This window comes from Hippocampus comes, unplaced genomic scaffold (genome assembly GCF_001891065.2).
Source record: "Hippocampus comes isolate QL1 unplaced genomic scaffold, H_comes_QL1_v1.1 scaffold1, whole genome shotgun sequence".
Taxonomy (NCBI): Eukaryota; Metazoa; Chordata; class Actinopteri; order Syngnathiformes; family Syngnathidae; genus Hippocampus; species Hippocampus comes.
The window spans coordinates 1,510,072-1,534,228 of NW_017805010.1; the positions used below are offsets into that span (position 1 = coordinate 1,510,072).

The 24,157-nt window shown below is 42.9% G+C and overlaps 1 protein-coding gene across 1 annotated transcript in view; it reads right to left on the reverse strand.

The window, feature by feature from the left end:
- Positions 1-22,182, reverse strand: part of ajap1 (adherens junctions associated protein 1) — a 33,559-nt gene extending 11,377 nt beyond the window's left edge. Inside the window, exons 1-2 of the mRNA XM_019863157.1 lie at positions 21,879-22,182; positions 3,586-4,346 (exon numbers count right to left, since the gene is read on the reverse strand). Of these exons, the coding sequence (XP_019718716.1) occupies positions 3,586-4,346; positions 21,879-21,907 (790 nt within the window). The 5' untranslated portion in view covers positions 21,908-22,182. The remainder of the gene's footprint in view (positions 1-3,585; positions 4,347-21,878) is intronic.
- Positions 22,183-24,157: the final 1,975 nt, after the last annotated feature.

Sequence of the window (24,157 nt, forward strand, 5' to 3'; positions counted from 1 at the left end):
CACTCTGGTCTCTTCATGTCCTCTTGGCTGGGTGTAAATCGTGGAAAAGGGGGTGTGACTCGCCTCGCCTGTCAACCGGCATCAGCATTTCAGTCTACATGAAATACCCGGGAGAAGGAGATTGATTTTTCATCCACTTTCAATCGTCAATACTGATCATGGGGAAATGAATTTGACAGGCCAGGGTAACTGCAGTGAAAGTGGTTTGTGTGTTTCCATGTCTTTTTTTTTTTTTTTTTTTTAAGAGGCTTAGTTATAGGTCTTCGCAGGTCTCAACACAGGTTAGAATGATACATTTTAATGATCAGTGAATGTTCTTCTTTAAGCTTTACACTTAGCATTAATTTTAAACGTCCTCACATTGCTCCACTCTCAAAACGGCATTCATTTTTCTGACTCTTTTCATTTCACACTCTTCCTCAACCCTCCAGTCACCTCTACACTTCAGAGGTTGCAAAACAAAGGTGGAAGACCACAATATACCACAAACGGCACTTTTATTTGCATTTACATTGCCATTTCACGAGCATTTAGCAAGGGCCAAATTATCGGAAGTGCTTTTCCTGACTGCATTTTCAATCATCGCTTTATCTACGACGGTGCCAACAGCGCCGTCGGTTCGGCATTCAGTGAGTTGGCAGTTTGAACAACACAGCCATTCAGAATTACTAGGAACCATACGAGGACATCAAAACGCATGCTTTGGGGTCCCTCCTGAGGTCATGTATAAATTGAGATTCCACTCTATTTGTTTTAATAAATGTTTCATTATAATTTTTGTTTTAAGCTCCTGTTATGTTTGCCTTATCATAGTAATTTAGTTGTCAGCAGCAGGTCGATGGGTAGGCTCCATCCAGCTGCGTCCATAATTGTTTACAAGATTTTCTGCATCTGTTTGGTCTTTGCTGATTCATTGCCATTTCTATGTTCTTTGTAACCGGCTTGTGGGTTTTTTGTTTGTTTTGGTGTGTTTGTGTGTTATTCCTACCACTTTGGGTATTATTCAGTTTGCTGGCCGCTCTGAGCTGTTTAAGTGCATTTAGGTCCACCTGCCTTCAAGCAGCATTTCGTGACAGACCTTGATCGGAATGCATTTGCAAAAGAATAAGATTATTGGGTTTTTTTTGTTTCAGCCAAGAGTAGCCTTTCATGTTCTGTTTGTCAAACTCGACTACACGTATAAATGGCAATATTGAAATGATAGCTGAGCTATCTATGGATGGCGTTCGTCTGCACGATGGCAAAATGGGCCGGAGCGAATGTCATGTTACGGCTATTGGACACACCGTTATGCTACCACTATTATGTCAAGATAGAGCTCAAAAGTCTGAATTACAGCCGTGCAAATAAAATAAAATAAAATGGCGGAGGGTGCTGGAGCCTATCCCAGCCGTCTTCGGGCCGTCGGCGGGGGACACCCTGAACTGGTTGCCAGCCAATCGCAGGGCACACAAAGACGAACAACCATCCACGCTCATATTCACACCTCGGGACAATTTAGAGTGTTCAATCAGCCTGCCATGCATGTTTTTTGGAATGTGGGAGGAAACCGGAGTACCCGGAGAAAACCCACGCAAGCACGTGGAGAACACGCAAACTCCACACAGGGAGGCCGGAGCTAGAATTGAACCCACAACCTCTGCACTGTGAGGTCGACGCGCCAACCACTCGACGCGGTTCAAACTCATTATGAAAATACTTACAATGCGGAAATTGAACTCAACTGAAGTCTGGGTAATCCATCCACTGCTCACCAACGAATTTCATGTCAGAGGGGCGTTTTTCTGAATGAATTTGGGGGATTGTGCACTCAACACCCGCCCACCCAATACATCCTAGACAACTATAAACACATAAATTAGATGCGTGCTTATTCACTGAGACAAAGCATATTAATGACTTTCATTTGTGCTGACTGCTGACGTTATTCATGAGTCAGTTTGACTCATGCAGATTATTTAGTGCAAGGGTGAGTGCACATACTGTAATCTCACAGTTACTGAGAGCCTGACTAATTATGATAAGTACTTTTTTTTTCTTAATCTGCAGTGACAGGAGCCTTATGTAAAGTTAAAAGAAGTATTTAAAAACTGCAGTTTCTTCAAATGTTTTGAATTAAACTAATCAAATTGAATCTGGGGCAAAATGTCTTTGGAAGATTTTATACACCAATAATGTTACATTCAGCAGGGGGTGCGGTTGATGCCAAATGCTTTAAACAACAAACAAATAACAACAAAAAGCAGGGCGACTGAAGTCTTAATTGTGGGTGCATAGTTCAACAGAGAAAACATGATGAACCTGGTTAATAGAATAGGGTAAGGTGTGTTATGTAGCCCATATGAGAGAAAAACGGCTGCTGGAGAAAAGAAATGTTTAGGCTTGCCTTCGCTTAAATAGGGCACGTCTAACTGGAATGCACGGTGCATTTTTAATCAATATCTTGAAATATTTAGCATGGTTAAGTAAGTTGGCACCGTGGGGGTTAAGTCTAAAAGACAACACGATGATGAACATATCATCGCTGTCCTGTGAAAAACACGTATGCCCATTTTTGTCATAAAAAAAAAAAAAAAAAGAAAAAAATGAAATTAATGGTTGTCCGCGTTTCACAGGATAGCGAGGATATATTGTATCCACATACTCCCAAAACAGCTGGGTTCCAACTGCACACAAATACAAGTCGGATACAAGACAGCAAACATACATCATGAATACAAAAACCTTTTGTCAGAAGCGCACAATGAATGAGACAGTACTACTTGCACTTTGGGGCATGCGGGCTGTTGATGGTTCTACTGAGGCCGAACAGTGACATGAAAATATAAATTCCTCAATCCAAATTTTTATTCCACTCTGCACTGAAATGTAATCTAACTACTATCCACAAAGTTCATGGAAATTGTTTGTGTACCGTATTTTCCGCACGATAAGGCGCACCTAAAATGGAAATTGTTTGTGTCCCGTATTTTCCGCACTATAAGGCGCACCTAAAAACATTCATTTTTTCTCAAAAGCCATCAATGCGCCTTATAATCAAATGCACCTTATATATGGATCAATATTCTGGTTTCTTGGAAGTAGTATTTTAAATGTTAAAATGTAAAGTGCTTTGTTACAGCTGCAGCAATTGTGAAAGCTCTGTGTAAATAAAGCTGCAATTGCATTGTATGGTATTCCTTTAGCGTAGCTCCATCTAGTGGATGCATAACAGCACAGCAGCCGCTATTGTAGCGTCTATTCTATGTGCCTTATAATGCGGTGCGCTCGATACATGAAAACAGTTTTAAAATGGCAATTCATTGAAGGTACGCCTTATAATCCGATGCACCTTATAGTGTAGAAAATACGTTAACCTATACACAAAGTTAGTGGAAATTCTTTGTGTCATATTTGTCCAATGCAAACAAAGTAACCCAATAACATGCAAACAGCCAAGAGGGAGGACAACACTGACTCATCTTGTTTGGTGGAAGGGAAACATTTTTATGGCAGTCGAAACAATATTTTGAGCAGTTCTCCACACAATGAATCTCTGTGGCAGTGACAGACGGACTGATAAGCAAATGGCCGGAGATATCTTACCTGATGTATCTCCATATGGCTTTGGTGGCTTGACAGTCTCCCCAAAGCTGTTTGCGGCCTTTGTGGTGCTGAGCCTCTTGGGTTCCGGTGTAGTCACCATAATAAACGTCCTTTGGGAGAGCCTCGTAGTACTGCTAGTGGTTGTTGCCACCGTAGTAGTTAAGGCCCGGGTGGGCAGGTTAACTTTGGGCTCATGTTTACCATCCCCATCTGTACTATCTGTGCCTGTGGGTCCCCAGTCAATAAATCCGGCCACCGTAGTAGTCCGGCCCTCCTGAGACTTGTCAAAGCTCTCCCATTTGAGCTGCCTTCTGGCTCTGAGTAGCAACCTTGCTGCGTCTCCCCTGTTTGCTCTGGAAAAAGCCGCTGGAGATTCCGCTATGACTGGCTCACCCATCTCCATTTCAGAGAACGGCAACCTGCATTCCTTACATGGTGCCGGTCGTTTGTGCAGGGTCTTCCGAGACTTTTGCGCTGCGACCTTTGGCCCTATCCTTAATTTATTGTCTTGGGGTGGAGGGATAGGGCTCAAAAGCTTGCGCGCCAGAGGGCTCACCGTTCTCCAGTGGATGGTGTTCGGCGTGTCCCAAACGGGCTGCAGGCGAGGTCTTGAGCGAGGCACCGGCTTAGGCATGAGTTTGAGCGCCAAACCTTGACTGAGAGGGCTGCAGACAGAGAAGTCCAAGGTCATGTGGGTCATTGCCAGCAGAATCCACACCCGGTGCCCCACACAGCTGCCTGGCTTCAAAGCAGATGGACTGCTGATAAAAGAAGACATGAAAAGAGGAAAGTCATTTGAGATTCAAGCTGCGCACTACGTATTCAAACCATACAAATTTGATAAGTAAGGGTCTATCATTAAGAATAACGTCTGTATTTACCCTCCATTTAAACTCTTGGCCAAGTTTTACTCCATAACTTGGACTCAATTAAGCCGCGATATTAATTAGTTTCACTGAAAACCACTTGAATTAAAGTGTAAAGGTCAGAGAAAGTGAATGTACAACACGGACGATGATGGCTTTTATCCTTTGACGTTTTTGCATTTGGAACGCCTTGAATTTCCAGATGCATATGAACCCCGGGATAATTAAAGCAACACGCAAGGACATTCACCCTTTACCTAATCCTCATTTCATGCCTTAGTTCCCGCAGACACAAAAAGCATATGTTTCCCAGAGGCTAATTATAATACCGAATGCATTGCGATGCTCAGTAAGGTAGCTCTCCCGCGATACACCCGGAACAGAGAAAAGAACAGCACGCACATCGCAGAAATCTTGATCCAAATGGATGTTTGCATGAACAAATTCTTCCCTTTTTATGTTTCAACGGTAGACAACCACGACTGCCGCCCGGCGACAAGGCCGCATTTCTTCCTCGATTCATTCAAGTATATCTTGCGTCTATCCTTGAACATGTTCAGCTCAAGCATGTGAAGGATTTGATTTGGAATCACCGCATCGATTTGAATTAACAACCCATACCATTGCAAAACCATGACGTGGTCGCGGCAAATAACACTTGGGTTTTATTTGACACTTTAAAAGGAGTTCATAATTTTCTTTTAGGTACACGTTTCCGTAAGCCTCACTGGCACTGAGACACCATGCAACTTGCTCCTAAATATAAACGCCGGAGAGGAAAGCACAAGTACGCTGCCTGATAAATAATTTAGGATGGCATTTTAATTGAGCCATAAAAGGTAACTGATGTGGTCACGACACCGCAGTGACAAGGTCGACATATTGTTGACAAGTATAATTAGTATTTCAAGAGCTTCAGCCCTGACCTCGACTGAGATCCTGGCAATCATCACAATGGAGGCGACAGTGTTTGGAAAAGAGAGCTGAATTAAGAAGCGTACGGTTGACAAAAGAACAGAAAATGACACCGGGTGTGCATTTTTACAGAAGATATGGTATGTTTCAAGGAGTGTGCCAATCAGTGTGACATACACTGAACTAGGGCTACAACTATTAATTTATAATCAGTCAAATGGGATAGAGTCAAACATTTTTTTTTATATTTCCACCCCTCTATTCAAAAGCACATTCTTTCAAATTGGCAGTGCACAAAGGTGCACAGACTGGTTGCTGCATTAAAATCCCACAGCTCTTATAGCCATACAATTATGAAAAAATATATGTATACAGGCCCGGTGGCCCAGTGGTTACTCACAATGCAGAGGTACCTGGTTCAATTCCAGGTCCGGCCTCCCTGTGTGGAGTTTGCATGATCTCCCTGTGCCTGCGTGGGTTTTCTCCGGGTACTCCGGTTTCCTCCCACATTCCAAAAACATGCATGGCAGGCGATTGAGCACTCGAAATTGTCCTTAGGTGTGAGTGTGAGCGCGGATGGTTGTATGTCTATGTGTGCCCTGCATTTGGCTGGCAACCGGTTCAGGGTGTCCCCCGCCTACCCCCCAAAGACAGCTGGGATAGGCACCAGCACTCCCCACAACCTTTGTGAGGATAAGCGGATCGGAAAATGGATGGATGGATGGATGGATATATATGTACATATACAATGTTAACTATCTGAGTGATTGGTTGGTAGGACGGTCGTTTCCAAGCTGGTCAACAGCAACCCCCTTTTGTTGAACACCATCAGGTAACACCCCCTAAAGAAGCCTTTTGGGTTTTTAAACGACTGTACAGCCATGAGCGCAATCCCAACACTCATATCTCTCTCTCTCTCGCTCTCTCTCTCTTTTTAATGTTACCAAATGTCATCAATCATTTGACGGCTGTGGGCACTCTCTTAAAATAGTCCAACTTTGCTTGTTTTAGACTTGTTTATTGACACTCCAGTTGATGATAACCATTAAACTAAACACACACAAAGAAAAAAAAATGTATAATGGGTATATGTGAACTCGACACGTTATGCGTTTTACAAACATCGCTAGCGATGCAAACGGATTCAATGCAAAACCCTATCAACAGAGCTAGCGGCTAAGAAAAGGTACTTCTCTGGCTCCAAAAGAACAATTTTTCAAAACACTGCATCAACATACACTGCCAGCTCACGTAACCCGATTGACAAGTATGTATTCTTCCTATGATGAAAAACAAGTTCTATTCAATGTGGTTCAGTCTCCAATTGCTTCTTCTGGTCTTTCATCTGATGTGATTTGCATGTGCATTTCCCCCAAAGAGGCCAAGGCGCGCACACAGCAGGAACAGCACACTTCAATACAAGGTACACAGCAGGGACAGAACAGGGTGACTGACGTAATAATCGTGCAACACAGCAAATTGATCATGAAATTCATTTTGTACTTTTAGCGATTTTGTTGTTGCTGCCCTACACGACACGCGACCCCCCCCCCCAAAAAAAGTAAAAATAAAGAAACTGATTCAACAGACATCAGGGATTCGTAATTTAATATCAAGACTAATATTTTGACACCATACCGAAAAAAATAAAAATTGCATGTGTACAGCACAGATGAAAACTAAAGACTAGTATTAGCGATGTGAGCATACCAGATTGCTTTTTGATGCAAATGGGTGTCTGGTGTCCTACTTTTTGAGTACATGCTCCATCATACCGTCATTACCAACCTAAGTAAAAAAGTTAAGCCTAAACAATACGGTTGGAAATCCCTTTAGTGCAGATTGTGATGTTCCCTGATTTGGAGGACAGGGTCACAAAATATAATGGCGGTGAATGCTCTCTCTGCGAGGAAAAAGACAGATGGGTTTTGGTTGGAAAGACACATTTGCAGCTGAACACTGAGCAATTGGAACCTCTGGTGAACTGGGGACAATTCCTATTCATGATTGGGAAGGTTTAAATTCACCAAAGGTTACTTTATGTAGAACATGAGCATTATTAGCAACCTCCTAACTCTTTCATTCCACAAGACGTATTTGTACGGTCTTTTTAAAATTAGGCCCCGCCTACCAAGGACGTACTTGTACCATAGAGAGGAGGAGGGTCTGATGCAATCTGTGAATGGGAATAAGCCGTTTGCATTGTAAATCATGTAAAAAGTGACCAGTAGGTGGCAGTGGTGCCTCACGTGATTGAAATGCGTGCTTTTACAAAAAGTTATTTTTCTCCGTTTTTTGCCCAGGAATCGCCATTTTCATGAAACTTAGCCATTTTGTAATGCCGATTGCTGAAGAATGGAAAAAGAAACAATTGTTTTCTTTCTGCTGAAAGAAGAGAGTCCAAACTTTATTTTGGTAGGGGTTTATATAGCATTAGAACCAAATATTCTGTGGGCCTTGCAAGATCAGTCAAAATCCAGTAAAACGCTGGGGGTTGAGGGGGTTGCTCCAGTGAAAATGGCTGGGATTGAATGAGCCAATCAAGAATCTCAGGACGATGGGCCCTCTCTCAAAGCACAGAGTAGAACCGAATAGTTTGTTGTAAAATAAAATATGAAGTAGCAGTCGGGTGGCAGTGTTGGGGAGGGGCGGTCAGACACGGCTCGACTTTGATCTTCATGTTTAATCTCGAATCTTTGGCAAAGAAAGTTGATTTGATGTTGTGCCAAACACACATTTGCGATTGAACCATTCCTCGTTTTCATGGCCACACTATTATACACGATACCAGTGGATTTAATTGCAAATATTTTCAGCACTGATCAAAATTTTATGATGGCCTGAAATCTCTTTTTTTTTGTACTGGGTCAAAAATATCATTTGTTGGGTTCGGTGCTTTGCAAACACGAAAAGTGAGGACAGACTAATTAACTGAGAGGCTCAAGTTCCTCACATCATGAAGGATGAAATGAGCCTCATATTGCCTTTCTAGTTAGCTTCACAACAAAATGCTGAACAAAAGGCAGGGTAAAGGATGACGATGATTGTTTTCATTCTTCGATTACGGGGGCTTTTAAGATAAAGATTGTTTTGCATGAGAGGATATTGCCCTCCTAACCTTTTTTATGTCGTATGAGTATTCATTTGTTCCCTAGATGTTTGAAATGAGCCACAGTGGAAGTTGAGTGCTTCGGAAATCTGGGGATTTACGATCCAGCCCTTCTTTTTGCTTCATGTCAGCGTTACCTCATAGATTTCATGTAGATATGATCAACTGGCGCTTGTATTTTTCCAAAAGGATGCAAGAAAGAGAATTGTGGCCTGGAACTGTCACAACACTGCAGCCTAGATTAATTGCACGACCGCCTTGACACCACTACGATCAAGCTTTTACATGTCCGGGTCTTTGCACTTTTTCGTCGCTGCTCCTCCGTCAACTCTGCACAAGTACACCTACTCGCCCATCTATCGACTCCCTAATATTTTAATGGCGGGTTGTTGTAAAGCGCACATTATCCCAGCTGACTTTGAGGCAAAACACGGGGTAAATCCTGAGCTGGTGACCAATCACAGGTCAATAATAGGCAAAATTTAAAAAAAAAACGGACTCTCACATCTTCAGTTAAATAAACGCCAAAGCACAGTGGATCTCAGGGATTTGAGTCAGTTAACGCCAAAGCGCTCACCATGGTAGTCAGTGGCCTCCGAAGTAGCGGATTTACACAGGCCACCCGAAGGGGAGTTGGCACAAAGCACCATTGGGGTTACTCCTGCACTTTGCTGCGTAGTCAAATTGTCATTGTTTTCCAGCGCACTGCGCTGCTACAGTAATTCATCCTCATCATCAGAATTTTTTTATGTACTCGTGCTGGATTTTTTTTTTGTATTTTTAGGGGTGCCTCAATGTAGCTGGTGCCAGTATTGCTTTCGATTGGTTGCCATGACAACCAGGATCAAATTTATTTGAGGTTCTTGTTTTGTGAAAGACCGGGGGAGCCGCTTGAACATATTTGATGATCAGCAAAGAAGCAAATAAAATGTATTCAATATTTTCATCACGATGGTGTCATTACGATGACTGTTGTTGCGGTAGTGGGAATGCTCCCGTAAAAAAAAAATAATAATAAAATAAATCCACCAGCAGCATGTCTGAAGTAGAAAAGCGCCAGGTGAAAAAAAGGCTGCTGGCGTATCTTGTTTTTGGAGTGGGGGTGTGGGGGGCAGTTAATAGGGTATAATATTTTAATGCAATGTGATAGGCACACATTACGAGTGTTGGTGTAGTCGGTGAGTGGCATGTGCCAGGTGTGTCCCACGCCATCAGCACAGGTCGGACCTCGCCAGGCAGGTTCGCTGAATCTTAACGTGCAATATCATGTTTCACCTTTAGGGGGCGCTAGACTTACAAAAAACATCTGGAAGAAGAAAAGTGCCCACGGAAGAAGGCAAGCAAGCAGCATGGAACACATTCTCCCGGGTGGACGCACAAAAACTTGCAGTCATTCTAATGTTGGAAGTGTTTAGTTACTTTTGGCATCATTTGTTTCTATTTGACATATTGCCGGTCGTGAAATTCGTAAGAATGCTGCTCTCGTGTGCGGCGGGAATCGTCGCTGGACACTGTCGGCCATCTTACTTGCTTTTTCAATGAATGGAACGGCTCCAAATGACAGATTTCTGTTGATGGGAGAATGCACGCGGCCAGAAATTTTCAATTAACGGCAAACGGTACAATATAACCCTAAATCATCAGGCGATTATTTTCTTTCTGTGTCCCTTCAGATCCCGTAAACAATCATCTCTGCGGCTAATTAGATATGGCACCCAATTATTGTCTATTGTACTGTATCCTTGGCCCACTTCTCGTGTCGGCATCACACTGTGATCACTTGTGTGGAGTCGTGCAGGTCTTTAATTAGAACTTGTCTTGAGTTTGCAGAAGTGATGCTTCAAGAGGTGGTCTTCCCATTTTGTGGGGCGGGGGCGGTGAAAGAGGCATGTCTTTCGTTCATCACATCGCCTTGCAGCCCGGGGCTGTCACCGCTATCAGCGTGGTCTTGACAGCCTCACCGCTGAGTCCACATCATTTTCTAACCCACACAGTCATTGAAAGGTCCCTCGGTGAAGGTGACTCCAATTCTGTAAAAGGCAAATGCGGAAGTAGATTGCTTTGCCAGACAGGATTTAGACTGAATCAATGATTCAATGGCTGCTTTGTTTTATCTCTCAGTGGGACGTTTTCGTGTCGGGGTTGAGCGAATATAGTCAGGCCCTCGCTAAGATTTCAGGGAACCAAAAAATAACTTGTGCTGTGACTCGTGGTAGCATTAGCAATTGATAATGTGTTTATGTGCTTAACTGTGTTTCCCTGCTCTCTCTTGCTCTCTCTGTCTCCCTCTCGTTCTCTCTCTCTCTCTCTCTCTCTCTCTCTCTCTCTCTCTCTCTCTCTCACTCTAACACACACATCCATAAATGTCACTTTGAGAAAAAAAAACCTACTGTGAAAAAACAGTTACAGCTTCAGTTGAGGAAGTTTCAAACTACAGTGGGTGGTTTTCCCTGGTGGATCCAAACAGAGAGAGCAGAAGGTGTAAAGGGAACTTTCCGAACATATTGCAAAGTAATAGATAGATGTTATTACAAACTTTATTATTTTTTGTATGTCGGACATTTGACGGCAATTGGGTCACAGTTTTGAACAAAATATTTGTCTGTGTATATTAGAAAGGCTCTGACTGGGATCGTGTGCTCAAAATTTCAGTTTAATCCTCTGACCATACATTTTGGAGTTCAATTAAATGCATCTCAAAGGTGCACTAAACCAAAAATTCAAACCGCCATATTTCATAAAGTTACGTGAGATCGCGATCCACCACGGCCTGACTGATCAGTCAGACGATTTAATCGGTCCCATTACCTCTTTTCCAAATAATCGCATTGGGATGGAGTTTTGCCAATCACCGACATATTCTCACTGTCTCGTGAAACAGGGCATGTTGTTCAGTGTTGCAATCATTCAGAATTATGTACTCACGTCATTTGTCCACGAGCTGAATCTTTGACTCCATTCAACCCAGTAAGCATCTCGAGAGACAATGACGTGGTGTCCCAGTTATGTGGCTATGCGTGAGTATGGTCATTATCTACAACAACAATGACGGATTACCGGGTCACATCAGCGCTGCAGAATCTCCTGAACATGATTTTGCTTTTAAAAAAAGGTGAAGCGGCATTCTTTACTATTACTTCTCAAATGTGAATGTGTGTCAATGTTGTTATTGTATGTTACAATATAGCACAACTTTGTTTAGATGGTGCATTTCACCACCATAACTGGATTGCGGTCAGCCCTCGAGGTTTCTCTGTATAATATAGAATATAATTTTTTATAATGGCAATATTACGGCGCATTTTCTCCGAGTGTTTAAGGTACCTATTGTTTAAGGTACTGTAATGAGGGGTTTGGTAACAAGAAAATGCTGACAGTATCACTCTTATTTATTACAAATGAGAATTTGAAATTTTGGTTAAGATTTTAGCAAGCATCATGAAAGTTGACAACTTTGATTTGCTTTCGCGGCCCACATAAAATGATGTGGCGGGCCAGATCTGGCCCCCGGGCCTTGAGTTTGACACTTGTGATCTCTAAGAATGTAACAATTATCGTTTTCTTTGGCGTGTCGGATATTTTTCCGATTGGAAATGAGCGTGGTGTATTTTATTTATAGCCATCCCCCTACCCACCCTGAAAAACCTTGATCCACTCACACTTCTCTTGAAATGCCTCAGGGGGAATAAGTGTGTGGATTATGACTCCTTTTAAGTCTTGCACTCCGAGACATATTCATAAGTATCTCCGATTGTTGTGTTGCTTGATTGAGCAAACTCAAAAGTTTCATGAAGAAAGAGTGAGTATGCAGGAAGAATAAAGGTGATCCTGGTGAGCGCTCATACATTGTGGTTCCATCCATTCCACTTCCCCTAATTCTGCCAGCCTCGAGGACAACCAGTTCACACTGGGGAGAAGACTTAAAATAGAGGGATGGCGACCATGCGTTTATACTGCCCGAAGAGAGCAACAGAGATTGAAAAAAAGAAAAGAAAAGAGAGACCAGGGAAGGAGTGAGGCAGCAATCTTTGCCCTCTGGGAGGGGGGGGGGGGGGGGAAAATTCCCCGATAACATCCAGGCCAGAGAACAAGGGCACTTCTCCTTTCACGGCTCACAGTGAGGGCAGATAGGACCAAGCCGGCGAAGAAAACCGCATTTGACTGCTTCATCAAATTACAACAATGGCCCCACGAGTGTGAATGCAGAAAATGGCATCGGGGCACTGCAACAGAAACATGCAGGATAGACCGTTGGGATTGGTGTTTAAATTAACTGTGATGACGACTTACAACTTTTAAAAGTGGATTTGTAATGACTTGTATCGCATTTCACTGAGCAAAATAAAATTTGACATTCACTCCCATTGTTTTTCTATTTTTTTTCTATTTTTTTTTTTTTTTTTGAGTCGCTACCCCTGCACTGTGAGGTCAACGCGCTAACCACTGGACCACCGGGCCACCTCGTAAATAATTATTGAAACGTATTCATCGATTCTGAATCACGTATACCAGTGATACAACTAAGAATCCATTTTGTCCCGCCTCGACAGTATCGTGCAAGAACTGCACTCGTTTGATCCTAATTGCTTCAAGAAGCGAGTCATCAACAACAACAACAAAATTACACACAATCAATACAACCCCTAATGATTGATTAGTTCATTATTACGGCCATCCCAAACGGTCAGTATAAATCATAACTCATTTGATTCCGGGTCAAATTACGATTGACTTCCATCCCTGTGCCTTTCACGATGGCTTTCCTTTCGGACTCTAAATTACAGCTCATTTCCCGTAAATATGATCCGGCTCTGATAGTTGCCATTGTTTGGTCCATCAGCAGGGCAGACATGATGACAACGTGACATTTACTGCTGAGCCATGACAATAAAGTGGAATTTTGTGACTGAAGTCAGCGCATATCTGGACTTGCAGCTGCCAGGTCATGTGAAGCAATGAATGTACGCTCAACAAATGAGATAATACGCTCTCAGACTATTATTAGAGACCTATCTGTTATGTTAAATATTATTATTCATTCGGTTCACGCTATCATAGCAACACAGTCATATGACGAGCCCATTAGGCAGTAAAACGCTGCCTAATCTTCCAACGGATGTCTTAAAAAAAAAAAAAATCCACCCCAAACAACGGCAAATAACAACAAACAACAAACCTAAGGATTACTCACATATTCTTTTTATATCACTTTTAACGTCTGCCTTCCTTAATTGTCTGCATAGAAAACATACCCTGATATGAAGCGGAAACTATTCTGACCTTTATCAAATCGCCGTGGGAATTTGTTTTCACGCTCGAGCCCAGTCTGTTAACAAAATGAGGGCAAATCAGTGCCTCTCTGCCCTTGCCAATTCTATTAATTTGGGAAAGCAGCTTGGAGGGAACGTGACCCAGAATAATCACCTTTGCCAAGAGGTGCACTCTGGCTTACTCAGGCTTGATTAATACAAGAGAACTCTATCAGTGATGGGATTTCTTGGATTTCACTAAATACAAGGTCTAATTTGGGCTTTCTTATGGGTTGGGAGAAATAATCGATTCTGAGATGCAATCGGGGGCTTAGCACAAAAAGTCTCGGCCGTCATACATAATCCTCATGAAGGGCCCCCCCACCACGCTTTAGTCAACAGTGGTGGGATAAAGGTGGGGGGAGGGGAGGGCAGCCTTGGCATGTATTTTCCAAATCAAAAACTATAGTGAATAATTGTGTGGTTGAAGTTTTAATTGCACAGCACTTTGAGTTGCATTTTTATGTGCTCTATAAATACAATTTGATTGATTGATATTTTCCTTGCCTTTTGCAAGCACCTTTATGTTCTTCTTGTCGTATGCCGCAGAGTGGCTTCCTTTACAGCAACTCCTATATTTTGTTCTTCTACTTCTTTCTTTCATAACCTTGCTCCTGAGAATTGGGAATTTCTCCATTGTGAGACTAATAAAGTTTCGATCTCTCTACCTAATTTCCTTGCCATCTGCGACACGTGACCCTGAACCGAAAGTAATCCTTGATAAAACATTCCAAATAACGTTTTGAAAAAATTTAAGGAAAAACATAAATATGAACGTTCACATGGAAACATAAAAACACTTTTACAAATCAACAACTTCAAATAAATTAGATCTAGTTGTCATGGCAACCAATGGAAACCAATACTGGCGCCAGCTACAGTTATAGTTGGGGACGCACTCATTATTACGGTACTATCACCCGCTATTATCCCAGAGCCAAAATTATGGACATAGGAAACATTCCGCCCGGTCTTCTTGACTCTCTTTCACCATCTATGTCCCGGCTCATTGTCCACATGGGGACGAACGAGACAGCGCGTCGACAGCCGCAGCAGACGAAAAGAGACTTTCATGCCCTCTTTGCCTTGCTGAGAACTTGCGGGCTGTCGGTCTGGATAAGCGGCATTCTACCGACGCTATCCCGCAGCATCGAGCGCTTCAGTCGTCCTTTAATACTCGAATACTATGCACTTGTGGTCATCTCCATTTTGGTTTTATTGACAATTTTAACCTGTTTTGGAATCGTCTTTCTTTTTACCAGTCGGATGGTGTTCATCCAAACTTTGCTTGATGCTAGCTGCCAACATGCCCCATACAGTCATCAATTCCACTCCCTGCTAAGTCTTGTTAGCAAATCAATCAACCCGAGTCCCTACTTCTACTTCTCCCAGTAATGCAGTAAACTTCTGCAATAATCTCACAACACCCAACTACAGGCCATTACCAGATGCTCTCAGCACTATCCCCCCTCACTAGCTTTGCATACAGGCCCCCGCTATCAATACCACCTCCGTCAGACAGTTTCCCCATTCAAAGAGTCAGAGGCAGACACCACCCCCCCCCCACCCCCGCAAGCAAACAACGCGGTTTCAACAGTGGCAATCTTGTACGTTAGCACTTCCCATTCCCTCAACCTGATGGTAATTTACAGCCCGTCCACATTGGTGTGTTCTGTGTTGTTGACGTGGCTGTGTCAGACCACTACTGTGTATATTTTAACATCACCGGTTTTAATCATCAAGAGAGACCCCCCAACCGTGAGAACAGTTCGGTAGATATTAAGTCATGGATGGCAGCGAATTTCCTTCAGCTCAAAACTGAGGTTTTAGTTCTTGGCCCTGAAGATCAGAGAGAGAAACTTTTACCCAAACGACAATATCTTAAACCCTCACAATGTGTGAAGAACTTGGGCGTCATTTTTGACTCTGAGTTTAGTTTAATTCCTCATATTAAAAATATAACTAAGATTGGTTTTTATCATCTCAAGAATATAGCCAGAGTCCGCCCGTTTCTCCCTCAGGCCAACACGGAAGTGCTGATGCATGCTTTTATTTCCTGTCGCTTGGATTACTGTAATGCCCTGCTCTCCGGTCTTCCTAAAAAGAGCGTTTTAAGCTTGCAACTCCTCCAAAACTCAGTCGCACGAGCCATGACAAGGACCAGATGGCGGGAACACATTATACCAGTTTTAAAATCGCTGCATTGGCTCCCTGTTTGTTTTAGGATTGATTTTTAAGTGCTTTTATGAGTTTTTAAATGTCTTAATGGTCTTGGGCCATTTTATTTATCTGACCTGCTTTTATCACATCAACCATCGCGGATCCTGAGGTCCTCTGCCACTGGCCTTTTAATTACTCCCAGGGTGAGGACCAAAACACATGGTGAGGCTGCATTCAGCTATTTTGGTCCCCAGCTATGGACGAGCCTGCCATAGAACATCAGGTCTGCAGAGACTGTTGATGTTTTTAAGAGGAGGCTTAAGGCACATCTTTTTAGCTTGGCTTTTGAATAACTTATTTATATACGTTTTTTTAATTCTTTGAATTTAAGCCTATTGACATTTTTTATTTACCTTTTTTTTTTAAGAGCCAGTGTTTCCTCTTGGGCGACCTCCACGCTGGGAGGTGTGGTTGCTGTCCGCTCAGTGTGGATCAGTTCCCCTTGGGCACTTTTTTCCCCTGCATATGGTTTCTGTGTGCCTCACCGTGTCTTTTTTTTTTTTTTTTAAATATCAGGGTCATCGGAGTCTGTGTGCATGTTGTGTGTGTGTGTGTGTGTGTGTGTGTGTGTGTGTGTGTGCGCGTGTGTGTGTGCCTAAGCATAGGCATGCATGTGGGAATATACGATATATCCTTGTATGTTGGGGGAGGAGGAGTCCTCTTTTTATGTTGTGTTTTTTTTTTATTGCACAGCACTTTGAGTTGCATTTTTAACTATGAAAAGTGCTATATAAATAAAATTTGATTGATCGATTGATTGATTGACATGATGTTTCCACCTATGAGGGAACCAAATAGATGGAGCCTCAATGCATCATCACCATAACACAAAATGTAGAGAGCTGTGATACATGTCCTGTTGACGAGGCAAAATGTTTGTTGTTGAAAATTGGAGGTGGAGAGGCCAGCGAGCTCAAGCTCTTTGACTGCGCAATCCGGGAAAACAAAACCCAGCATGGAGAAATGCACACTCTCATACAAGCACACAAATGTCTTTGCAATTGTCAGCTAGAATGTCAAGTTGCAAATGAACAAAATTGCTTTCTACTTGTGGCAACAGAGGAAGCCATGTTAGCCTGTACATTAGCCCTGAATCATTTCCATGAAACATTTTGGACAAACCCCATCGCTGCAATTTCCACATTGACTGATTGACTTATTTTTTTCCAGGTTCTCTGACTATAAAAATGTATTTCTCTCATGATTATTTGATTTCTTTTCCCTCCTTCTAACAGTGGCTTTGTTGCTTTGAAAAACAGGATCAGTGGTGTCAAATTAAGCCCCCCTCAGTAGATATCTTGGATTTAGGAGAAATATATTACAGAGTCGGCTCTGCAAATAGTTGCTTGCAGAGATCTTTGAATTGCCTCCGCGTAGAAGGCCTTCGGGGAACGAATGGTGAATGCAGTGTAAATAAATAAATAGATAGCGGTAAGGCTGAGCAGCTGCTGGTCTAGCTGTGTAACAGGAGACTTGCTGCACTTGTGAACTTCGCCTTTGACCCAGCCCCAGTCCCCCAAGGCTCAGTGCTAGGCCCCCTCCTCTTTCTCTCTTCCATGCTTCCCCTTGGTCACATCATATGCCACCGTGGTCTCGAGTTCCACTGCTATGCCGAAAAAACCCAACTCGACATCTCCACCAAAATCCATCACTGCTGCCATTAATTCTACCATCATCAATTGCCTTATCGACAAAAAACTGGATGCAGACCAACTTCCTCAATCCCAATTGCAACAAATTAAAAATCCACATCATATCACCCCTCTCTCCCCCTCATCTGCTGAAACACTGATTCACGCCTTTATCACCTCATGACTTGACTACTGCAATCGCACTCTTGAGGGTTTACCCACCAAAACCCTCAACAAACTTCAATACATCCAAAATTCTGCTGCCCGTCTGCTCACCCACTCCCGCACCAAAGATATCCCTCCAGTTAATATTAATATTGTCTTATTTTTCCTGTTCTTTTTGTTTTTTGTCTTTTGCTTTGTAAAGTGCCATTGAGTGTTTTTTTGCAAGCACTATACAAATGAAACCAAAAAGAATAAAAAATGAGCCTGCTGCATTACAAAGAGTTTCAGGTGCGAGTGCGAAGAATTTGGCATCCCATTGCTAATGACATTCTGTGCACAAGGTCCTCGCTACGGTGAAAATGACCCTCGTGCGCAAAAACATAAGCAAGGTCGCAAAGAAAAAGAGTTATAAAAGGCTCCAATAACCTCAGAGCAGCACAGTCAAATCTTTGTTTTTATTGCATCCGACGTCACAATCCGCATCAGTTACCACTAATGCGGGCAAGAGATGCTTTTTCTCATTTACAAAGTACTTTAGTCCAAAGTGCCTCCCTGACAAATGCCCAGTTTGTGGCAAGGTCCATGACAAATAGTAAATCTGATCTACTGGAGAGTCAGTATTGATCCGAAAAAAAAAAAAAAAAAACTAAAGTGCACTACATGAATCAAGATGGGGCTCTGTTTTTGTTCGGTTCATCCCTCTGTGCTATATGGACATGTTCAGAGGGAGGGACGCACACAATGTGTAAAGTAGACCAAACTGAAACGATGCTCAGGAACGTAATCGGGCCGACGGCCGCTTGCAACGTGGTGAGACCCTGGACATTGAGATTTGAACGTGTGCGTATGGATGCAGTAACATGCCAGGTTGTCACAGCCCCGCGCCTGAGGCTCTGCATATGTGCTTGCTGGGTAGAAACCATCCCTCTCTGATGTCCTGCACGTTTGCATCACCCGCACCACACGCCGCCGCTCTTAAATGGACACGCTGTAGGCTCAACCGATGGCACGCAAATCACAGAGAGAGCTATTATGATTTTGAAATCTAAATTGTGGTAGAATGAGGGCATGTTTGACAAGGTTTAAGTCAGTGAAAAGGCAACATTTAGTTATCACTCAGTAACGGTGTGAATATGAGCCTGAATGGTCATCTGTTTCTATATGTGCCCTGCGACTGTCTGGCGACCAATTCAGGGTGTAGTCCGCCTTTCGTCGACTGGGAGAGGCTCCGGCACCCCATGACTCTGAGCAGCATAAGTACTGTAGAGAATGGAAAGTTCTTTTCCACCACGAGAAACTCAAACTTAACAAAAGTATCGATTCAAAACAGATTGCAGTCATCCTTTGGTCAAGGTTCCATCACAGTTTATGTGTCTGTTCACCGTAGTTTGGTCAACTGCGCCTACCTGGATGGGAAGGGGTGTTGAAATCAAACTGCAATTTTTTTCTGCCTGTGACCTGGTGTCAGAAGTGGGTTAATATTACCAACTTAAACCTCACAGAGTTGTATCTGTGAGGTTGCAACAGCTCCGTAAACGAGCACTCCGGCCCATGCAATGTCCTGCTTTTGAGAGAAGGGCACAAATGAATCCATGCTAGTTTGTTTCTGATGCACCAATTCTAAAAGCGAGGAACCTCTCTTGCCATTTTGCACACCTTTCAGATGGCTATTGTTTATTCATGAGGTTGTTGAAAATGCATTTATGTACAAAACTTCATGTTCCAACACCCATGAGCGGCTTTGTCATTTCTGTCCATGTAAACAAGTTGTTTTTTTTTCCTCCACTCTTGTGCTTGGCAACAGTGCGGATTCCAACAGGAAATAGCATACGGGTCTTCCGTCGTACGCTTTTTCAAAGGGACTACCAGTTGTGGTCCTTCTGGATTCAACAGACTGCGGTGCACTGGGTATTTATGACGTTGGAGCTTACAGACGCGCAGGCATCTCCAGAGGATAGAATCTCAGAGAAGCAGCACAACCTATTTCACTGCAAATTAGGTTAATCATGCTCCAGAGAGGCCCAATTGCTAATAGCCCTCATAGACGCTATTAGGGTGGCACCTAAATTACATGAATACGGGAAGATCAGCGATGCCAGCTTTACGCCTCGACATCTGCGAAGACTTCTAACTGGCCGTATCAAAAGCATTCATCTCTGACCATAGAAATCGCCTTGATGAGAAATGTCATTTGTTTCGTAAGCGTCTTAAAAAATTGGTTGAGAGGTAGACTGGACCCTGGACAGACCATCTGTCAATCAGAAGACAGATACAGAGAAACAGACGACCATTCGCATACTTGCATATGGGCAGTTTCAAAGTTCTTGGACCAAACATGTTTTTGGATAGCTGGAAGGGAGCCGCAATCAAAACTTGCTTTTTGGGGGCAAAAGTATCCTCATCAGTTTGCTTGGAAACCCATTGTGCTCTTGTGGAAGCTGAGCATCTATGCAAAGTAGCATGCAAAGCATTCATCTCAGTCTCCCAACTTTCTTTTGTTCTTTTCCTGCAACTAAATGGCTTCCTATATTTAACTATCCTTTTGATGTGAAGAGCTGCTTACAGCGCCCACTTTAAAGGCAACTGGTGTCTGCCAGCGATATTTTTGCAGTTGCATTGCGCTGTATATTCTTTCCAGTGGTGGGAGGAGAGCTTGGCGTGGGGAATCTTGACCACGGAATGAGCATGAAATGCACCGAAGAAAGATAACAATGATTAATGGAGGATTCATCTCTGCTGGTAAAAATCTAACTACATGACAGCTTCCTCCGAATCACTTCTACAACTGTGTTGAGGGCTTTCTTTGTCTGTCTATTTTTTTGTTCTGGATCTTTTCATTAAAAAGGAATATTTTTGATATATTAAACATATATACTGTATATATCTTTTAAACAAACAAAACAATTCCCAAATGACCCCATTTATAGCTCGCGGTGTACTTTTTAAATGCACAATCTTGTGTCTTTGATACAATTGTGATCTTGTGTTTTCCCCGAGGAGAATGACTTCAGTAATGACCGTCTTAAAACTACCTCACATTTGTAGTCGAGTCCCTCGATTTATCTAAAAAAAAAAAAAAAACAGTTTTGCGGAGGTGATCATGCACATAAAACTCTATTGACAATGCTCCATATGTTATCTATTCATTTTGTCATTTAAACATTCATTCTCATTTCCATATTTATTAATGACAGTGCTGCTGAAACACCCACAACTTCATTTTTTTGTCTGAACAAGGAGCTCGTAGTTTGTTTGCTTCAGTTTTTGTGTTCAGTCGGATTAACTGGAAACTGGTAAACTGCACCTCTGATTCATCTGTCCAAACCCATGGTCGTGAAGTACTTGCACGTTACCTATTAAATAAGCATCGCATGTGTGTCTCCAGAGAACATCATTTCCCCGCGAGGTTAGCTGTGAGATGTTCAGTATTGTCATGCATGCATACAAGTGACCTGCCATTCGATCTGAGAGTAAATATCGAATTGCTGGTAGGTCTCATGTATCACACTAAACCTGTTACCAAAAACATAACACTTCATTAAGTCAAAGTAGGTGGTCTGGTCTTCATTTGCCTCCCTCCTATCTTTGCGCTTACTAGACAACAAAGAAGGCATCCATTAATGGTGTTGTTGTTTTCACCCGGTAATTAGCCAGATAATTGTGCGTATGTGGGAGTGCGTGTGCTCTCACAGGTGGGGAGCGGACCCAACCTCGTGTCAAAAGCGCTGCTTATGCCGTTACATTGGCGACCCCCAGCGTTCGGATGATGTATTGTTAGCTCAAACGAGACACATAATAATAATACTAATAATTTAAAACACATGAAAAAGACATACATATGATTTGAACATAGAAAGAGAATATTTATTCCAAAGACTCGAGCAGACAATACTTAAGTATTAATAGAGAGCTGCCATAAATCATTCTATCCTCAATTGGAACGACGTAGTTGAAAAATCAAGGGTTATCGATCAGAAGAGTGAAACGCACATTTTCAAATCCAGTCAAACATTCAAGAGAGACATATACTGTGTTTTACATATATATGTGTTTATATATATTTTTAATCGAGTCTTACCTGCGTGCGACACTCCGTTTTATCCACATGTTCTCCTTCTCAAATGCCGAATTAGTCCATCGGGTATCTTCCCATTTAGATTAGCGTTCAACCAAAATCGAGAGCGGCTAACGACACTCAAGTGACGGACTTTTCTCCATCTAACGGTGACGCCAACATCATTTAAGCCATATCCACTGAGCTGGCGCACATATAATTCCTCCAGCGATGCCAGAAAACAACCTCTAACTTATTCTACTTGGTAATGATCTTCAGAGTAGACGGGATGGGGGGCTTTGGGGGCATTTGGGGGGGAGCTAATGGGCGTGTGTAGCGATCTTCAGAGTAGACGGGATGGGGGGCATTTGGGGGGGAGCTAATGGGCGTGTGTAGGTGGGCAGGTGAATCGGAAGCCAAAAAACGAACCCTCAAACTTTGCATTCATTTCTTCACCCCCGCTCAAGGCGAAGAAGACTAAGAGAGAACAAAAAAACAAGAGATATAGTCGGCATCTTCGCCTGCTCTCTCTCTCTCTCTCTTTCCTACATCGTTGTCAGGCTGATATACGTCCAGAAATGTTGACAAACAGCTGGAGAGAAGTCGTCGCGAGTTAGGGGCTCCAGCATCTCTAAGAAGGAGGTAACATCTCTGGTTGGGGTAACATCTCTGGTTGAGAGATAGAGGAAGAAAAAAAAAAGCAAAGAAAAATAACCAAAATAAGAATAAGGAGGGGTGGCGAAGGAGGTGGTTGCGGTTGTTTCCGTGGAGTTGGAGCGAGAAAGAGGATGCGAGCGTGTCGGTGGAGAAATGGAGCGAGAGAGGAGAGAAAGAGAGAGAGAGAAAGAGAGAGAGAGTCAGAAAGAAAGACAGCTCCGTCTCCTGCCGCCGCTCGGCTTCTTCTCTACCGCTGACAAACGAGCTGCCTGCTGAGGCTCGCGCCTCCGTGACGTCATTTTAAAGTCGAAGATGTCACGCGTCTGCGCCTGGCACGTCAAACGAGAGCGCACACACACACATGGCACATGAGGGGCGTTTACTGAATCCCTGGAAGCTCCAAGCAAGACCGACCGTAGACCTTCTCTTACCCCACCTTAACCAAAAAACAAAAAGAAAGCACAATGGAAAAGCAAATATGGTTTATTAAACTATTGACAGAAGAGCCTGCTAAGTAAACATCCCTGCACCATTATGGAGGTTATCGCTGTGTGCGATTGAAATTGACCAATTTCAGCTATCTCTCGCTGGCCCCTTCTAGCCGCCAGCCATCAACAGCTAGCAGGGTCTTTATGCAGGGGATTCCCAACACTTGGTCACGATCAGAATAAGTTGAATGTTGGACGACAAGAGTAATGTTTTGAAGTGGCACACCGGATGAAGAGAGAGTAGTGTGACTTTTGATCACAGAAGAATTAGTCTGAGAGTCCACCACCTCATGTTGTAAATGCGCTCCTTTTCACTTTGTGGACAAACCACCGGAGAAGATTCGTTGGGTGCCGAGTGTCACGAGAACATCAGGTATGGTTTTTGTGTGTGGTAGACATGACACATTTGCGTTAATCAACCTCTGAAATAATTCAAAGGATCGTCGCAATAGTTTGGATTTTAAGGACGGTAGGCATTTTTCTCAGTAAGCTGTAGTGAACGCCTATGGAGAGGAAGACGTTATGCTCATAAAATTTAAAATATTGGGCCGATCGTTCTCATATTTACAGCGCTTGGAGTTGACGAAAGTAGAGAGAGATGTTCACATAAACTTTGAAGATTGATGATAGTTTTATGAGATTGAGTGATGAATCTTGTTTACATTCAGCAGTGGGAAGTTGTAGGTTTGGCTGGGTCCTCTATCTGCTTTAAGATCAATAAGACTGCGTCCAACCTCTCTTTACAAAACGCGACCAACTTTGTGACCGTGTAGGTATTGATAACCCTCAGAGCTTTTCAAGCAACAGAGTTTGTAAAGTAGTTAGACATGGGACATTTACATTCGATATCCCCCCCAACTCCAGTGACCCTGTGAGTGGTAAGAGTCGTCTATCTCGGTGAAACCACCAACCAGGCTCTCCTGGTATTCAGGTGGACGGTTCGTAAGCGGATGGAAGGCCACATGCATTGCTCAATCCTTGCCAGTAGGAAATAGTTTATACAGTATATTCTGAGTAAGTGTTAAAGTGAAGACATTTTGTATATATATTTTTTAATTGGCGGACATCGACAATTTAGCCAGGACAAGGCTGGTTTGCTCAGGGAGACATTTTACCAAAGGCATACCGAGGCAGATGAGCACAGGCAAGCTGGTTCGA